The sequence below is a fragment of the Gymnogyps californianus genome, chromosome 4, assembly GCF_018139145.2.
Source record: "Gymnogyps californianus isolate 813 chromosome 4, ASM1813914v2, whole genome shotgun sequence".
In the NCBI taxonomy this organism is placed as follows: domain Eukaryota; kingdom Metazoa; phylum Chordata; class Aves; order Accipitriformes; family Cathartidae; genus Gymnogyps; species Gymnogyps californianus.
In genome coordinates, this window is record NC_059474.1 from 59,037,238 (window position 1) to 59,051,768 (window position 14,531).

The 14,531-nt window shown below is 38.1% G+C and overlaps 1 protein-coding gene across 1 annotated transcript in view; it reads right to left on the minus strand.

Moving 5' to 3' along the window:
* COL25A1 (collagen type XXV alpha 1 chain) overlaps nt 1–14,531 on the minus strand; it is a 325,074-nt gene that overhangs the window by 150,132 nt on the left and 160,411 nt on the right. The window contains exons 3-5 of the mRNA XM_050896370.1: nt 7,101–7,145; nt 4,982–4,989; nt 2,811–2,837 (exon numbers count right to left, since the gene is read on the minus strand). Of these exons, the coding sequence (XP_050752327.1) occupies nt 2,811–2,837; nt 4,982–4,989; nt 7,101–7,145 (80 nt within the window). The remainder of the gene's footprint in view (nt 1–2,810; nt 2,838–4,981; nt 4,990–7,100; nt 7,146–14,531) is intronic.

The window sequence follows — 14,531 nt, forward strand, 5'->3', positions numbered from 1 at the left end:
TCTTAAGGTACCTTTAAAATTAGAATGAACACAGACAATGAAAACTTAAGCCTTGGAGAAAACAGCCACTAGCTTTTGTGAGATCGCAACATTATGATTTGACCTATTGAGCAGAGAGGTTTTTGGGTTATATGTGGCAGATATACCTCACTATCCTCACAGAATATCCTATAAAATCCAATAAAGATTAAAGCAATAAGGTTTCTACAGGAGTTAAATAGGGCTCTAGAGAAATAACTTTAAACACTAATAGCCTTTTCATAGAGCTCTACAGGACTGTATAAGTACTTTTAAAGTGCATTGCACTTGCTGTTCCATATTTCCCATTCAAAGCAGGAGGATACGGCTGTAACTGAAAAGATCGAAACAGCCAGCCAACTGATGACTTTGAAGAACCAAAGCCAAATTTTATTCCCAGTCATTTTGAAGCAGGAAAAAGAAGTGTTCAATCAGTGCTAAGCACTACTGAAGGCACACATTTGCCTGTGCATGCATGGATGGCTGCACGCATGCACAGAAATGCATTCAGACTAAAGTTTGCCCATAACAATGCCACTATTAGACCCAACGATTTCAATAACATGGCTTCCAAGAACCTTTACTGTCTTCAGATCCCACGACAAATCTCTTCAAGAAAGCAGCTGGACCAGGACAAAGGACTGGGCCTTCAGGCTCTAAAGAAAATTATATTTTCAAACTGTCCCCATGAAGCCTTCAAAACATGCATGAGTCCATCACTAATACATTCACTCATTTTCTCAACTTACACTTTAGGCCAAGAAGTTAAACCTACGAGGCTTTTGTGCTTTGCACAATGTAAACTCTACCTTGTGCGTTAAGCTCATTAACTCAAATGAGGAACAGCAAAGATATTTAATTTCCACAGAAGCCATGACCTAAGAGCCTAAGGGCTGGTTTGTTGTCACTGTGGGCCTTTTTTCTTTTAAATCCCAGTCTTTGAATACAGAGCTCACAGCTGGATGATGACCAAAAAAGGTTTTTTAGCAAGCTTTTCACTCCATCTTCTCCTCCACACACTTGTGCACTCACCTACACAGATTAGGCACTCTAAGAGAAATTGGAATGTGTACTCTGAAACCTGATAATGGTTTCAATATATCCAAACAGGTTTCTTGATACTGATGACCGATTCCTCACCAGCTGACTTTCAACTACTTGTAATAGTAAAGATAGACATTGGAGGATGTTTCATTGGTAACATTTCTCAGAAAACTCTGCAACTACAGAAGATGCCCAGAGAAAAGCATTGAAATGGGCTGCATAAAAAGAAGTGTGACCAGCAGGTTGAGGGAGGTGATTCTGCTCCTCTACTCCGCTCGCGTGAAATCCCACCTGGAGTACTGTGTCTAGCTCTGGGGCCCCTAGCACAATATAGACATGGACCTGTTGGAGTGGGTCCAGAGGAGGGCCACAAAAATGATCACAGGGATGGAACACCTCTCCTATGAAGAAAGGTTGAGAGAGTTGGGGTTGTTCAGTCTGGAGAAGAGAAGGCTCTGGGGAGACCTTATTGAGGCTTTTCAATACATAAAGGGAGCTTATAAGAAAGGTGGAGAGACATTTTTCTTTACCAAGGCCTGTAGTGACAGGACAAGGGTCAATGATTTTAAACTAAAAGAGGATAGGTTTAGATCAGACATAAGGAAGAAATTTTTTATGATGAGGGTGGTGAAACACTCGAACAGGTTGCCCAGAGAAGCCGTGGATGCCCCATTACTGGGGGTGTTCAAGGTCAGGTTGGATGGGGCTTTCAGCAACCTGGTCCAGTGAAAGTTGTCCCTGCCCATGGCAGGGGATTGGACTAGATGATCTATAAAGGTCCTTTCAAACCCAAACCATTCTGAGATTCTATGCTTCTATGAAATTGTCCTCTACCGGCAGGTGTTCAAGGTATGCAATTTATATTTACCAACAGAAACATTTTTAAAACTCACTGAAAAATTAGGCACCTTTTGTCCGATATACATAGGCAAATCAGTATGGGAGGGCCCTCCAAGCTCTACTATCAAGTGCTTTAAGTAAGACCATTATCTTACTTTAACAGTCTCTATGCTGTGCATATGTATTGTCTCTGAAATCCATCCACTAACACATTTTGTCACTTGGTTTCTAATACACACATGACAGCAGGCATATACTTCTTCCCTGGAGTGGGACACTGCAGTCAGCTTGCCTGACTACTTGAAAGAAATATATTAATAGATTTTAGAAAGATGCATTATTTCATATATTATTTTTTTCAGGCAATAAATCCTAAAGATATGAATGAAACTGACAGAAAAATGAATTACATCCATTATCAGAAAATTACTCTGTGACAGACAATGCAGCCAACTGCTAGGACCTCTGTAATAGCATTTTACTTTGCTCAAAATGCATTGAATGAAGCAGTCAAGAGAAACAGGACAGAATTAAAAGAAAGGACTTAGATGTTCCATATGGCAACTGTACAGCTTTCTAATATGGAAAATTGAGATGCAGTATCTTGCTAAAGAATTTTTTTTTTAAATTAGAGTAAAAAATTAATTTTGTGTGCAAGAATGCAGAAACTCCACACAAAATATGTACAATGTCAAACAATCAGTGCATTGCATTTACACACTGTAAACACTCAGGTTCTTTTCAAAAACTTCTCAAAGGTTTTTTGTTTTGTTTTTAAAGGAAAGTCGTACATTTTCTAGGCATCTGAGAAACAGAAAAAAGTCTTTTTGACAGTAATAAAGGAAAACCAAAATACAACAACATGATTTTAGAGTAATATACACTATCATAAATATATGATGAGTTACCGGATAGCCATTTCGCCCTGGTAGACCCTGGTTGAATGAGATGAAATGGTATGACACACATTAACACCACAGTCATGACATATGACATAACAAACATGCAGAGTACATTACTGGCAAATTATAATTTGCATATGGATTAATTTTTGATATGTGATGATATTACAAACCAATAAATATGAAATAAGCACTACACAGTGAAGAAATGAGGCTTTGGCAATGGAAACTGTATGTTTTAACTTAAATAAACCCTCTAGTTTAAAGGCTACTGGCTACTTCTGATGCTCATTGAAATTCCTTTTGTTATGAAGAGAATTATCCATGTAGACTGAAGGGTGATATCTGGTTGAAAGAAAAAAGGTTTAGCACTAGGCAGTAAAGTATTAGATACATAGGCTACCACTAGAACATAGGTGCCAAAGAAGAAATTTGAGAATGCTATAACAGATCATAAAAAAAAAAATTGAAAGCCCCAGCCTTTGACTGTTATTACATGTGACATTCAGTAGTCATGTACAAGGAAAATAAACAGAGCACTGCAGTAGCCTTTGGAAATACAACGTACACTTAATTCCATGCAGTGCTATGTGGGATATACAAATATTTGCTATTTTAAGTGAAAACAATTACCACAGTCTCCCAGGTGAAAACAATAACTAAGTTCACAACAGTTGCCCCTAACCAGACTGTGTCTATGAAAATAAAAAAGTGAATTAGGAACAGAAATTACATTTTTAAATGCCTTGTAGCAACTTAAACCCTTACTGCCTGCCAGCAAGATAAAGTCTTGTAAGTTTTGAGTATGAAACTTGGAATTTTAAGTCAGATACTTCTTAAAAATATTCATTTTGGGGAGCGATTTCAGGTTTGTGTTAAAATTGTCATGATTGAGGCTTGTTTTTTTTTTTTTTTTTTAAATGGACCTATACCAAAACAGTGGGGAGCTGAAGTCAAAGACATTCATAATGAGGCACACAGTGAACTCTCGCCACGTTGTCTTGCTACAGGAAAATCGCTTGTATCATGATTTATAGTTGCTCTTTGTGTTTCATGGGAAGACTGCAAAAGAAATTGGGGAAGCCAGTGTTTCTTTCAAATAAACAGCACCATTATGCATTAAGCCTGGCTTTTCATTGATGGCTTGTTAAATGAATTTGCCGCTATGAACTGCTGAGCATGTGGTCAAAATCTTTCAAGTATAAGTAGCATCACTGCTCAGTATATGCAGCTCACAGTAAAATCATTAGGTCACAGCAGAAATTCAACATATTAATTCAGTATTCTCAAACATGCATGTAGCATAGAATAGGACAGATAATCTGGTCCTGAAAATATTGTGGAAATATTATATCTATCAAAGAAAAAAAAAAAAAAAGTTTGTAAACACTGTAAAAGAAATACTGTTTTAATGGTCACACTTTTACACCATATGGTGCACATGGATGGCACAACAAATACAGATGTTTGAGATATATGTGTTTAGCCCTGTTCTTCATGTCAGACTTTTGACCTACCCTGGGAATATACAACAAAGCTAACAACAAACAAACAACCAACCCACCCAACCAAAAACCAAAACAACCATAAAACCCCAGAAGAGAGAAACTGTTTTCTTACAAACAGGATTAGCACAAGATTCAACCAATTTACTAAACTGAATAGTATTATTTAATATTCATTTTACACAAGCACTTACTGGCTTCAGTAGCAATTACACTGACATGAGCTGGACAGCCTGTATATGTCCAAAGAACAAGGAACCTGTACCCCAAGACTTTGCGATAACTGCAGAGGAAGTTACTACCCAGCAAAAGGCAGAGTGACCGAGTCTGGACTTAAGATAGCATACTCACACATTTTTATACTGAAGTAAAATATCTGTTATCAAGTCATAAGCAAAATGAACATAACATACTTACGTGGAATTGTGATCCAAACTGCTATCTGGAGCGCTGAATATAAAGCTTTATCGTTTTAGAGACTTTTTTCTTAAGGAACATTCTGATTAAATTATTCAGCTCCAAGATAATTAGTGAGTGTTTACACTGTATAAGTATAAATATCAAAATTCCCTCTTGATGATATATGGTCATTTTATCACGGTGATAACTTAACAGGATCTAACAGATTTCTCCCTGATTCTGGAAGAACCAACAATGTATCACTGTACTTACAGGAGGTCCTGTGGGGCAGGGGAGAGGGAAAGAGGGTAAAAAAAGAGAAAAAAAGAATATGTAAGCTCATGAAGTTATTAAAGAAAGACACATATGTATGAAGCCAAGCACAAGGCCTCAGGATTGTAAGTGAGCAACACTGCTAATACACTGTACACATTTTCCCATTCAAGTACTTCTTAGCTTTGGTTGTGCTTTGCAACTTGTAAATATGACTAATGCCTAAATGCATGCGCTTACCTTACCAATTCTTCAATTACAGTCATGCAATCTTATGCAAGTTGCTTGTCCATCCATTTCCATGCAATTTCATGCAGGTCCAAAAATACCAGCCGTGGACTACAATATATTTTGTCAGACTCCACATAAAGCATATGTAACCGCATCCACCAGTTTCAGTTAGCCACACAGGTGGCATTTGATCACAGCTTGGCTGCAAAATTGCACAAAGCACCCTTGGCATTTAACCTTGGCATCTCGTCAAGACATACGTGTACCAGCATCTTCCAGCCTTCCAACTTTGCCTATGAGGGGAGGTTTCAGTGGCCACCTGACAGTGCTGAACTTTCTTTTCATCACCTTCCTTTCTCAAGGCACACATATAAAATGCTCCCCATTAAAATGTCACACTTCGTGAAGTGATATTTGCACATTTTTTCAATTATTTAGACTCAAAGACTTTTCTATAGCAGTTCTTGGAAACATTATCAAAGGGTCACAAATCAAATCTACTATTTCAGTCTTATTAAGTTGAGCAGCTGCAGCTCCCAAATCAATGGCATTTCATTAAGCTTTTATGCCTCTCTCTAATTTCTGAATAAAGTGAAGTGCAAAAGGAGTATAAAACAGCAGCAGCTGTACTTTGAGATTGCTTTTAATATTGACAGCCTTTTGGTTTTAACAATGCAATTTTATTGTCCAGTAACTAAGGTAATTTCTTTATCCTGGTAAACATTCTTAAACAGCATTTTAAGGTGCAGGTCTGTTTTTAAATGAGAGATCAATTTCCTTTATTAATAGTTTAATATGTGTTTATTTGAGATGTAAAATGAATCCATAAGCATCCTGCAAAGTAATTGCCAGGATCATTTGTAAGACAATCTTCAACCATAGAATTTTCTTCTGTACCACAGCATTTTTCTCTGAAGTAAATACTAAGCCAACATTGAATGGAAACACCAAGGTGATTTGTATTAACCTTTGGCAGGGCTTGGCTTCAGTTTTGTGACGCAGAAAAACATAGAAATAGTTTTTAAGAGCCAGATAAATGATCATTTACAGAGATAAGAAAGGCTACAGAAGATTTACAGAGATCAAGTTGATTGGAAGATTTTCCTAACTGGCAGATTAGACGAGACAGCCGAGGAGAATAGAAATGTTCATTTTCTCCTGCATTGCCTCCAGATAGTTCACCTTTATGAAAAACTCAGTCCTGCAAGGTAATCAACAGTTCCAATTCCCATGAATGTCAGCAGGAAGAGGTGCTCAGCATCTCACAACATTGTCTCAAATGACATTTCAATCTCCACACCAACAGTGGGATTCTCTCAACAAGCAACCTCCCTGGTACGGGGTAACGAACCAACAAATGTCTTTCTTATTTCCATAAGAACTTAATTGCTACCCATTTCTAGTAAACAACAATTTCTCTCATACAGAGTAGTCTACTTATCACATTATTTCCCTGAGTACCGACATTCTTAACATAAGGAATTTTATTTCCTTCTTTATTTCCTTATAAAATTGTTCACCTCAAACCAAGGGGGCCTGATACAACACTGACTTATAGTACTCCAACTACTGACTTACGTGGACTTATTCTAACTTGCGCAAGTGTGAGAAGACACCAAAATGGTTTGACAATTACCAATGTGTTACCAATGGCATCATGTCAAGCATTATGAAGTGTGCCTACAAATTAATGATGCCCAAGACTAGAAAAATATCTGGAAGGCCACCAGGTATATGCCAAGGGTCACAAATTTTTACCAGAGAAGTTTCGGAACTCTCTTTCAGAGCACACAAGCAATAAAACTGAAAATGAAGGCATGCTGGGTATGCATCCTCACAAAAACACAGACATCAAATAACAATGCATCTTACAAAATCGAAAACTTACCAGTCTCTCCTCTTCTGCCCCGCTTACCTCTTTTCCCTGGAGGACCTAAAAAGAAGATGGTGCGTTGTAACTTTTTTCTTGAAATTATACGTAGAATATAATTTGTGTTTGGATGTAAGGGCATTAAACAGATGCATTACATGAAGTCCAGAGACTCTGGCTGAGCAGCAGTACAAGATAACCAGAATAAGATTTAGGAAGTCGAAGATAAAATTGACAGCTACATTACCCACTATAGGCTCTCAGAAAAAAGGCTGGGAGAAACTGTAGAGGTCATCCAGTTCACCCCTTTTTCTCAAGGAAAATTTAACCACATCTAAATTATTACTGCAACTTCCAGAGGCATTTTTTCCCCAGTATTTCACTGTTCTGACAAGTGAAATATTCTTTATGTCCAACTTGCTGCACTGAAGCCCATCAATTCTTGTGCTTTCCACCACGAAACCCAGAGAAGAAATTGTTCCTTTTCTTCTCTCAAAAAAAGTCTTTATGTTCCTCAGAATTGCTGCACTATTCCTTCAATCTTCTTAAACCAAACTTATCACAGTGCATTAAATTTCATTCAGTTATTCCTGTATTAAGCCCAAAGATTAGTATTTGTTTATAAGAGCAAATCCTCTGGAAAACGCATCCAGCCTCTACCTGAAAACATGCAAGAGATGAAGAAACCATCACCTGGCTTGCCATCCTCCAAACACTAACAACAGTGTATGTGTTGTTAGACACTGTCTAAGGTGCTTTGCTTCCAGTTTATATCTGTTAGCCATAACACAACGGTTTAGTCCCTGTATGCTTTTTGCTAAGGAATCCTTTACTACTCATTGTCCTTCCTCCACAAATATTTACATACTATAGTCAGTGTCTGCTGCCACCTCTAAAGAAAAAATAAAATCATTTTGTCCCTCATTTGAGGGATTGATCACTCAGATTGGAGTGCAGACTCTAATCTTCAACATCCTTTCTAAACTGCAGACATCAGTACAACATTCTTCCCCTGTTGTCGGTGACCTTGACATATTGTTCCTGAAAATGCAAGGAAAGTACACTTGCGCTTTTCCTTGCACAGCTAGGAGGAGAGGGCAGCAGCTGTGGTGGTGACACAGAGTACTAAAACGCTGCTGCTCTGAAGAGAGAACCACAGGTAGGACTCTCAAAGCTGCTGAAGAGAGGCAAGCGCACGGGTGGAATTTCCAAAAGCAGCAATGCGTGCAGGAGCACAAGTACCTCTGCTGTGGCTGTATCTCACCGTTTGTAATAGATACTAGGTGCACAGGTGGTTTTGTGCAAATAGTTAAGCAACTGTCTGCTACTTTAAACAGCTACAAGATTTTGCAAATCACCTGAACTACCATCCCATCGCTTTTAAATGCATATGAATGCCAAATCTTACTTTGCATTATATATTTGCAGTAATCCGGCTTAAAAGACTAGGATGCTGAAAAGCAACATTAGTGATACAATTTCAATATATATGTGAAATAGCATTAGTTTGCCAGGGAAATAAAAGAATATTGATTAAAAAGAAAAAAAAAAGAAAAAGAAAAAAAGGAGGAGCAGCTCTTGCCTTGAAGGTAGAGAGGTTTATTCCTACCAGAACATTATAAATCTCACTAAAATCCTTCTTTCTTGTTCTGTTTTAAAAATTACAGTAGCAGCACAATGCAACACAAGTTTAAGACAACAATATTATACAAAGCAAGAATGGCACAGGACATTCATAATCAACAGCATACTTGACAAGAATATTTTGTTATTATATGCTGAAAAATAGCAAAAGTGTCACTTCAGTGTGGAGAACCTTGCAACTACCTCCTGAAACACTCCAGCCTCTGCAAGAGATATCTATGGAAACTTCTTACACAGGTAGTGGCATGTTACAACACGTAATAAGTTTCTATACACACATACTTCCCGCCCCCCTCCCCCCCAAACTAACACTGAAATTTATTAAGAGTCCCTGTGCATGCCCATGCCTCTGCAATAGCCCTCAGTGTAGATTTCCTGGGCTACCCCCAAGCTCACAACACAGCTGTGCAGCAATTTGGGGTGATCACAAACAGGGATGTGCAGGAGAAACTTAGAAGGTTCTTCACCGGGTAATGACTGGTCTTTCAGCATATAGCAACAAAACATTTCCATCCTGTTTTGCAGAATATTATTTTATTAAATTTTAAGTGCACTACAGGTGTGCACATGCACACACACAAACATGTCTATTACCAGGTTTCCTTTTGAGAAAAGAACAGAACTTTGAAACTAAAAAACTTCAGCTACAGACCAGCAAAAGGCATTAAAGCCACTAACAGAAAACCCTGAAGGTAACTAAGCTATGAATCTTAGGAAGGAATAAAATTTGTCCAGCAAACCGTATTTCCATAGAGCATTAAATTGCCAGTTTAATAGCTGTGTACAGGGACGGCAAAGAAAGGGCTCCAGTTCAGTTCTTTCCTCTGACATCAAATGCTGATCCCTTCTAAGCCATTATTCTGAGATTACTAGATTTAGATGTAAGTGTCAATCACCAGAAAAATTCTTATTATATTTCCAAAGTAACCACATCACTGAGGTTAGGGAAATTACTCTGGACTTACACCAGTATTAATGAAATCATACCACCACCCCCGACCTTTGGTTCATCAGGCCAGCAGTATTTAAGGGCCACTGAGTGACGTGAATCACTTCTCCCTCTCATTAAAAGCTTTTTTGATTTCTGCACTACTCAGGTCTCTGTCAAGGTGGTGGTATTTGCAAACCTCTTAGAAATTGTGAGATGAGAGGTGGATCTCGCAAACTTCTACTGGGTTTTGGGGACCATTTGAGGAAATAATTTCCATATATTTATCTATATTTTTTACCAGTACAAACCAATTCATTTTAAACAGTTAATTACAGATGGTTTCAGTTCACAGAAATACTAACGCTGACATTTAAGGTCATCACTAGATGACCTACTACTTCAGAAACTACACTAGCTTTCATGTTTTCCTGAACATGCTGCTTTCTCTAAATCTTAACTGCTAACATCATCTGTTGCTCCAAGAGTTTCCAGTTATCAAAACCCTGGGCATTTTGCTATAAATATTAATTTTCCATCTGTCTATAGTTTTATAACTTTGCACTAATTAAAGGATTTGGTGGAGATTCATTGCAGCAGAAGGAGCAGTGAATAAAGTTATGCTAAGCACAATGTCAACTTCCAAGTTCACAGATTTTTACAGCTTGCACAAGATACACAACATATGACACAACTATTCTGAACTTTCTTGCCCAGGGTAGAAAAATCTCTCTAGAATAGTATCAGAAACATCCATGCTGAATTGAATTTAATCCAGAGTATTTAAAAAGTAGTTTGTTTTGAACACCTTTTTATATTAAAAATATAAAACTTCAAAAGAAAAACAAAAGTTTGAATCTCAGTGGGGTGAGCTGGGTTAATAAAGATTAATGATACTGAGCACAAGGCAAAAGCTAGTTTATGGTAACCAAGTTTGCCAATACATTGTTTTCCTAAGCTCACTACATTTACCTACAGGTAGGGAGTAAGAGTAAAATGCCAGAAGATCAGCTGGTTTTCATTTTTAACTTAGTTTAGCTTCAAAATATTTGAAGTTATTTTATTCTTCCAAAAGCATTTATTAATTTAATTTTTATGAACAGAAAGTTTAGAAAGGATTTTTTTTTTCATTCATATGTCAAAAAAATTAGTGGCACTGCTATTCCATATCTACAAAGGGAATTTTGAAAATTGAAGAAATTGGGGGGGGGTTATATTTCCAAAAACTAAGAGTCAATTACTTGTCCGAATTTATCTTCCCGAACACTAAACGTCAGCTGCTGAAAAAGTTTTGCCTTTCTTACCTACCATAAGAAACTGGCAAACAAACAAAAAAAAAACCCACAAAAAACCAGAAAAAATCCTCACACCCCACCTACAACCAACTTCAGCCAGATAACAGCTTTAGACTTTGACACTTGATATTTTAACTGAAATATAAGCAATAAAAAGTAACAAGTCAATAATAAGGCTGTAACAAACAATTCCTCCTCCCTCCCCTGAATTCCTCCAATTAAACCCCAAAATTCTTCTCAGTCTTCAGCAGAAGTAGCTGTCGAAATAACTACTGATGTAGTACCATTGTAGAGACCATGCAGGAACAAGAATGTAACTATTAACAGGTTTTCCAAGACATTTTCAAAAAAATTAAGCACAACTTTGGTGACATTCACTTCCTAGTAATGGGTATTCTAATCTTTGCAATCAGAAATCTTAGATTATAGTGATCCAAATCAGAAATAATTAGTACAGATAGACTATGGTCAGATCATTGTTGTGGTCCTGGAGAGGTTGCCTCAAAGTGCCTTATTTTTTTTTAATAATTTAATAATTTGTCCTCTATGTGTACAGCAGCACCAGAAGTCTGCAGCAGATCTACTATTTTTATACTGCTATATGGTAGACAGTTTTTACTAGAGGAAAGCAGATTACTATTGTATGTACTCCACTATATGCCTTGCCATATATGAAAAACGGTCACATAAATCAGCCACACGCCTTAAGGGGTGGGAGCCAACATGCTATCTTCACACTACAGAAAGACTCAGCTATGCACTTAAGCTTTACCAGACAAGAGAATCTATCTTAAGCTGATAGTTAAGAGCACCATAATTTTAGATCTATGCATATTTTTTAAATCAGATACAACAGATGGAAAATACACTCTTTTAAAATTTATTTATTATTGCATTTTTCCAGTGCTTGGGCTTGAATCATGAGTTAAACTATGACATCATTAATTTATTGAAGACACAAAAATGTAAAGATGGTGTATATTGTTCACACATTAGACAGCAAAAGCAGGATTTTCTTCGGTTCAGTTCTCCATTTACTTTCTAAAAAAGAACATTCCAAAAGCATGAACAGGTTGTCCTTGCTCAAAGGGAAAAAGGACTAACTTATCAAAAGCCTAAAACAAGAATATTGTTTTCCTTCTCCCAGATATGTTTTTAGCTATAGAAGAAATAATTTACATTGGCACATTTATGAGGCACTGGAAAAACTGGGCTCGGGTTTTTAGTCATCATCACTGATTCATATCAATTAAGTTACATTGCTTCACACCAGCTAAGAACTTTGAAAACAGAGGGACAGACAATGTGCAGTTTGCCTACGTCAAGCTTTGGCTCCGTAACTTTATCTTCTAAAGATTAATCCTATGCTATTAAGGAGATAGATAGATTCAATAAGTAAGTGGCCCAAACTGGGAGAGGAAGTTATGCCTTAGCAGTCAGGTCTTTCAAAAAAATCCACAGATTCATCTTTAGAACTAAGGGTGGTACTAGCACATTGTTACATTGGCACTACCTGTCTTCTTTCATTTATTGATATATTTACAACAGACAATTCTACTTTTCAAAGCAGCAGACTGAAAAAGAAAAAAAAAAGAAAGAAAAATCATTTGGTAGATGAGACCTAGAGTCCCTCTGTCAGTGCCTGCCAGGCACATCAAAATGCTTTGCCTTTTGGTTATCAGCTGAGCTAGAAAACCACGTCTGTCCTAATTTTGGAAGGAAGTACAGTGACATTATCAAGTCAAAGGAAAGGGATTTACCCATCTCGGGTTATACCAAACTCGAACAGGTACTCACTATCCCTGCAAATAAGAGCTCCTACACCAAACCGGTGCCCCAACCTAAGAATAACAGAAGAGTTGAGAATCCTGTTCCCCGTTTTACTGAGACCCGGGACTTTGCTCACATGTCGCTTGACACACACACACAGCTACTGTTAATGCTAATGAGTATTCCATGTGTACATGAAAAGAAGAATATTTTCCTGGCCGTTTCAAAGGACATCCATTTCACACGTAGTTTACAGCAATGTAAGAATTTGCCTGTCAAGTCAGAAAAATGAATTGGCCCAATTACATTCTCCGAGTAAATCCTGAGCAACTTTGCTGAAGTTAGTCGAATTACTTCAGTATCATCTGGCATAAAACTGGCAACTTTGCTGAAATCACGTGAGTAAAATATCTAGAAGTCAGCTGAACCAAACCAACCAAGCCACCCAAATGATCCTTTCTGATTCGACTCTAACTGGCAAAATAACTGCTGTTGGTTGCATTTCAAGCTCGATCGCCCCAATTTGTCAATGGATTTAGCTCTCTTCTTTTCACTTCCAGAGTACAACCCAGCTGCCATCATTTAATCCCATTCCACATTTCTCCCTGTCAAACAAACTCAGAAAGGACTTGCAGTACTGCGCTGAACACAGCCAACCCCTCGCTGCTCACAGGGAGAGGACCGCTTCCCCAGCAAACTGACACTTCTGTGTTCTACAGCCATAGGAGCACCAAGTGACAGTGCAGGCCAGCGATGCAGGTAGGCAGCGGAGCAGAGCAGCAGCCACTGAGCCTAACACCTCTTCCTGTGAAATATGCATGCCACAAGCAGCATGGTGACTCCAGTGAACGCTGCGTGATTAACTGCCCCATCCTGCTAGCCTCCTCCTGCTGCAATGGTCACCGACTTCAGCAAACAGTACTGAAACATCCCAACGGGCTGAGCTCTCACCCAACAGATGTCTGGGCACGTGAGATTCAACAGACACATCCATGGTCCTTCCCCATAGCACTGCCATCAATTCCATCCAAAGTAGGGAAGAATGGGAAGATTTCTATCTCCAAAGCTGAGCATGTTCTTACAACACTGCATGGATCTATTCCAGCCGACTTAATCAGCCTTTTTGCTCTTCCCTCTTTTCTCAGCTTTTTTAGCTCACATAACACTTGGACTCTTCTTTCCTCCCACTCTGCATAATCATCCCACCTGGCATGTCAGTCTTCTGCTTTGTACCTTGGTCTGTCTGGGGCGGCCTGCCTGAATTTCCTACCTCATAAAATTATCTACCTCATTCGAGCCTCAGCTGGATAAATAACATTCATTGCTTCACACACAGTACATCATCTTTTTGGCTCACCATGAAACATCATTGCATTGCAGGGCTTGGATACATGTCAGAGGCTATTATGCAACTTGGCTGAGGAAATGCCAAAATCAGTCTATCTGATCCACAGCAAAGAAATCTGACCTCCCTAAGTCAGATTATTTGTACCACTTCTGTGCATGCTACATGCCATCTGATTAGAGGCATCTAACTTAGCATCATTTCACTGGTACCAGACACTAGTGAGGAAGCTCAAAGAATCCCATGATCATCACTCGTAAGATAGCCAGAACTGTGCCTACACATATATATTCTCTCTTTTTCTTCTCTGGTAGTTAAACATGCTTGAAGCATGAAAGGTAGCATCCCTTCCAAAAATTCTAACATCATTCAGTATTTTCGATCTGATTTAATTCTATAACTATATCAACGTCTATTCCTTTTTCCTTTAACCTTGTAAAATTGTTGGTGTAAGAAACCATGTGTGA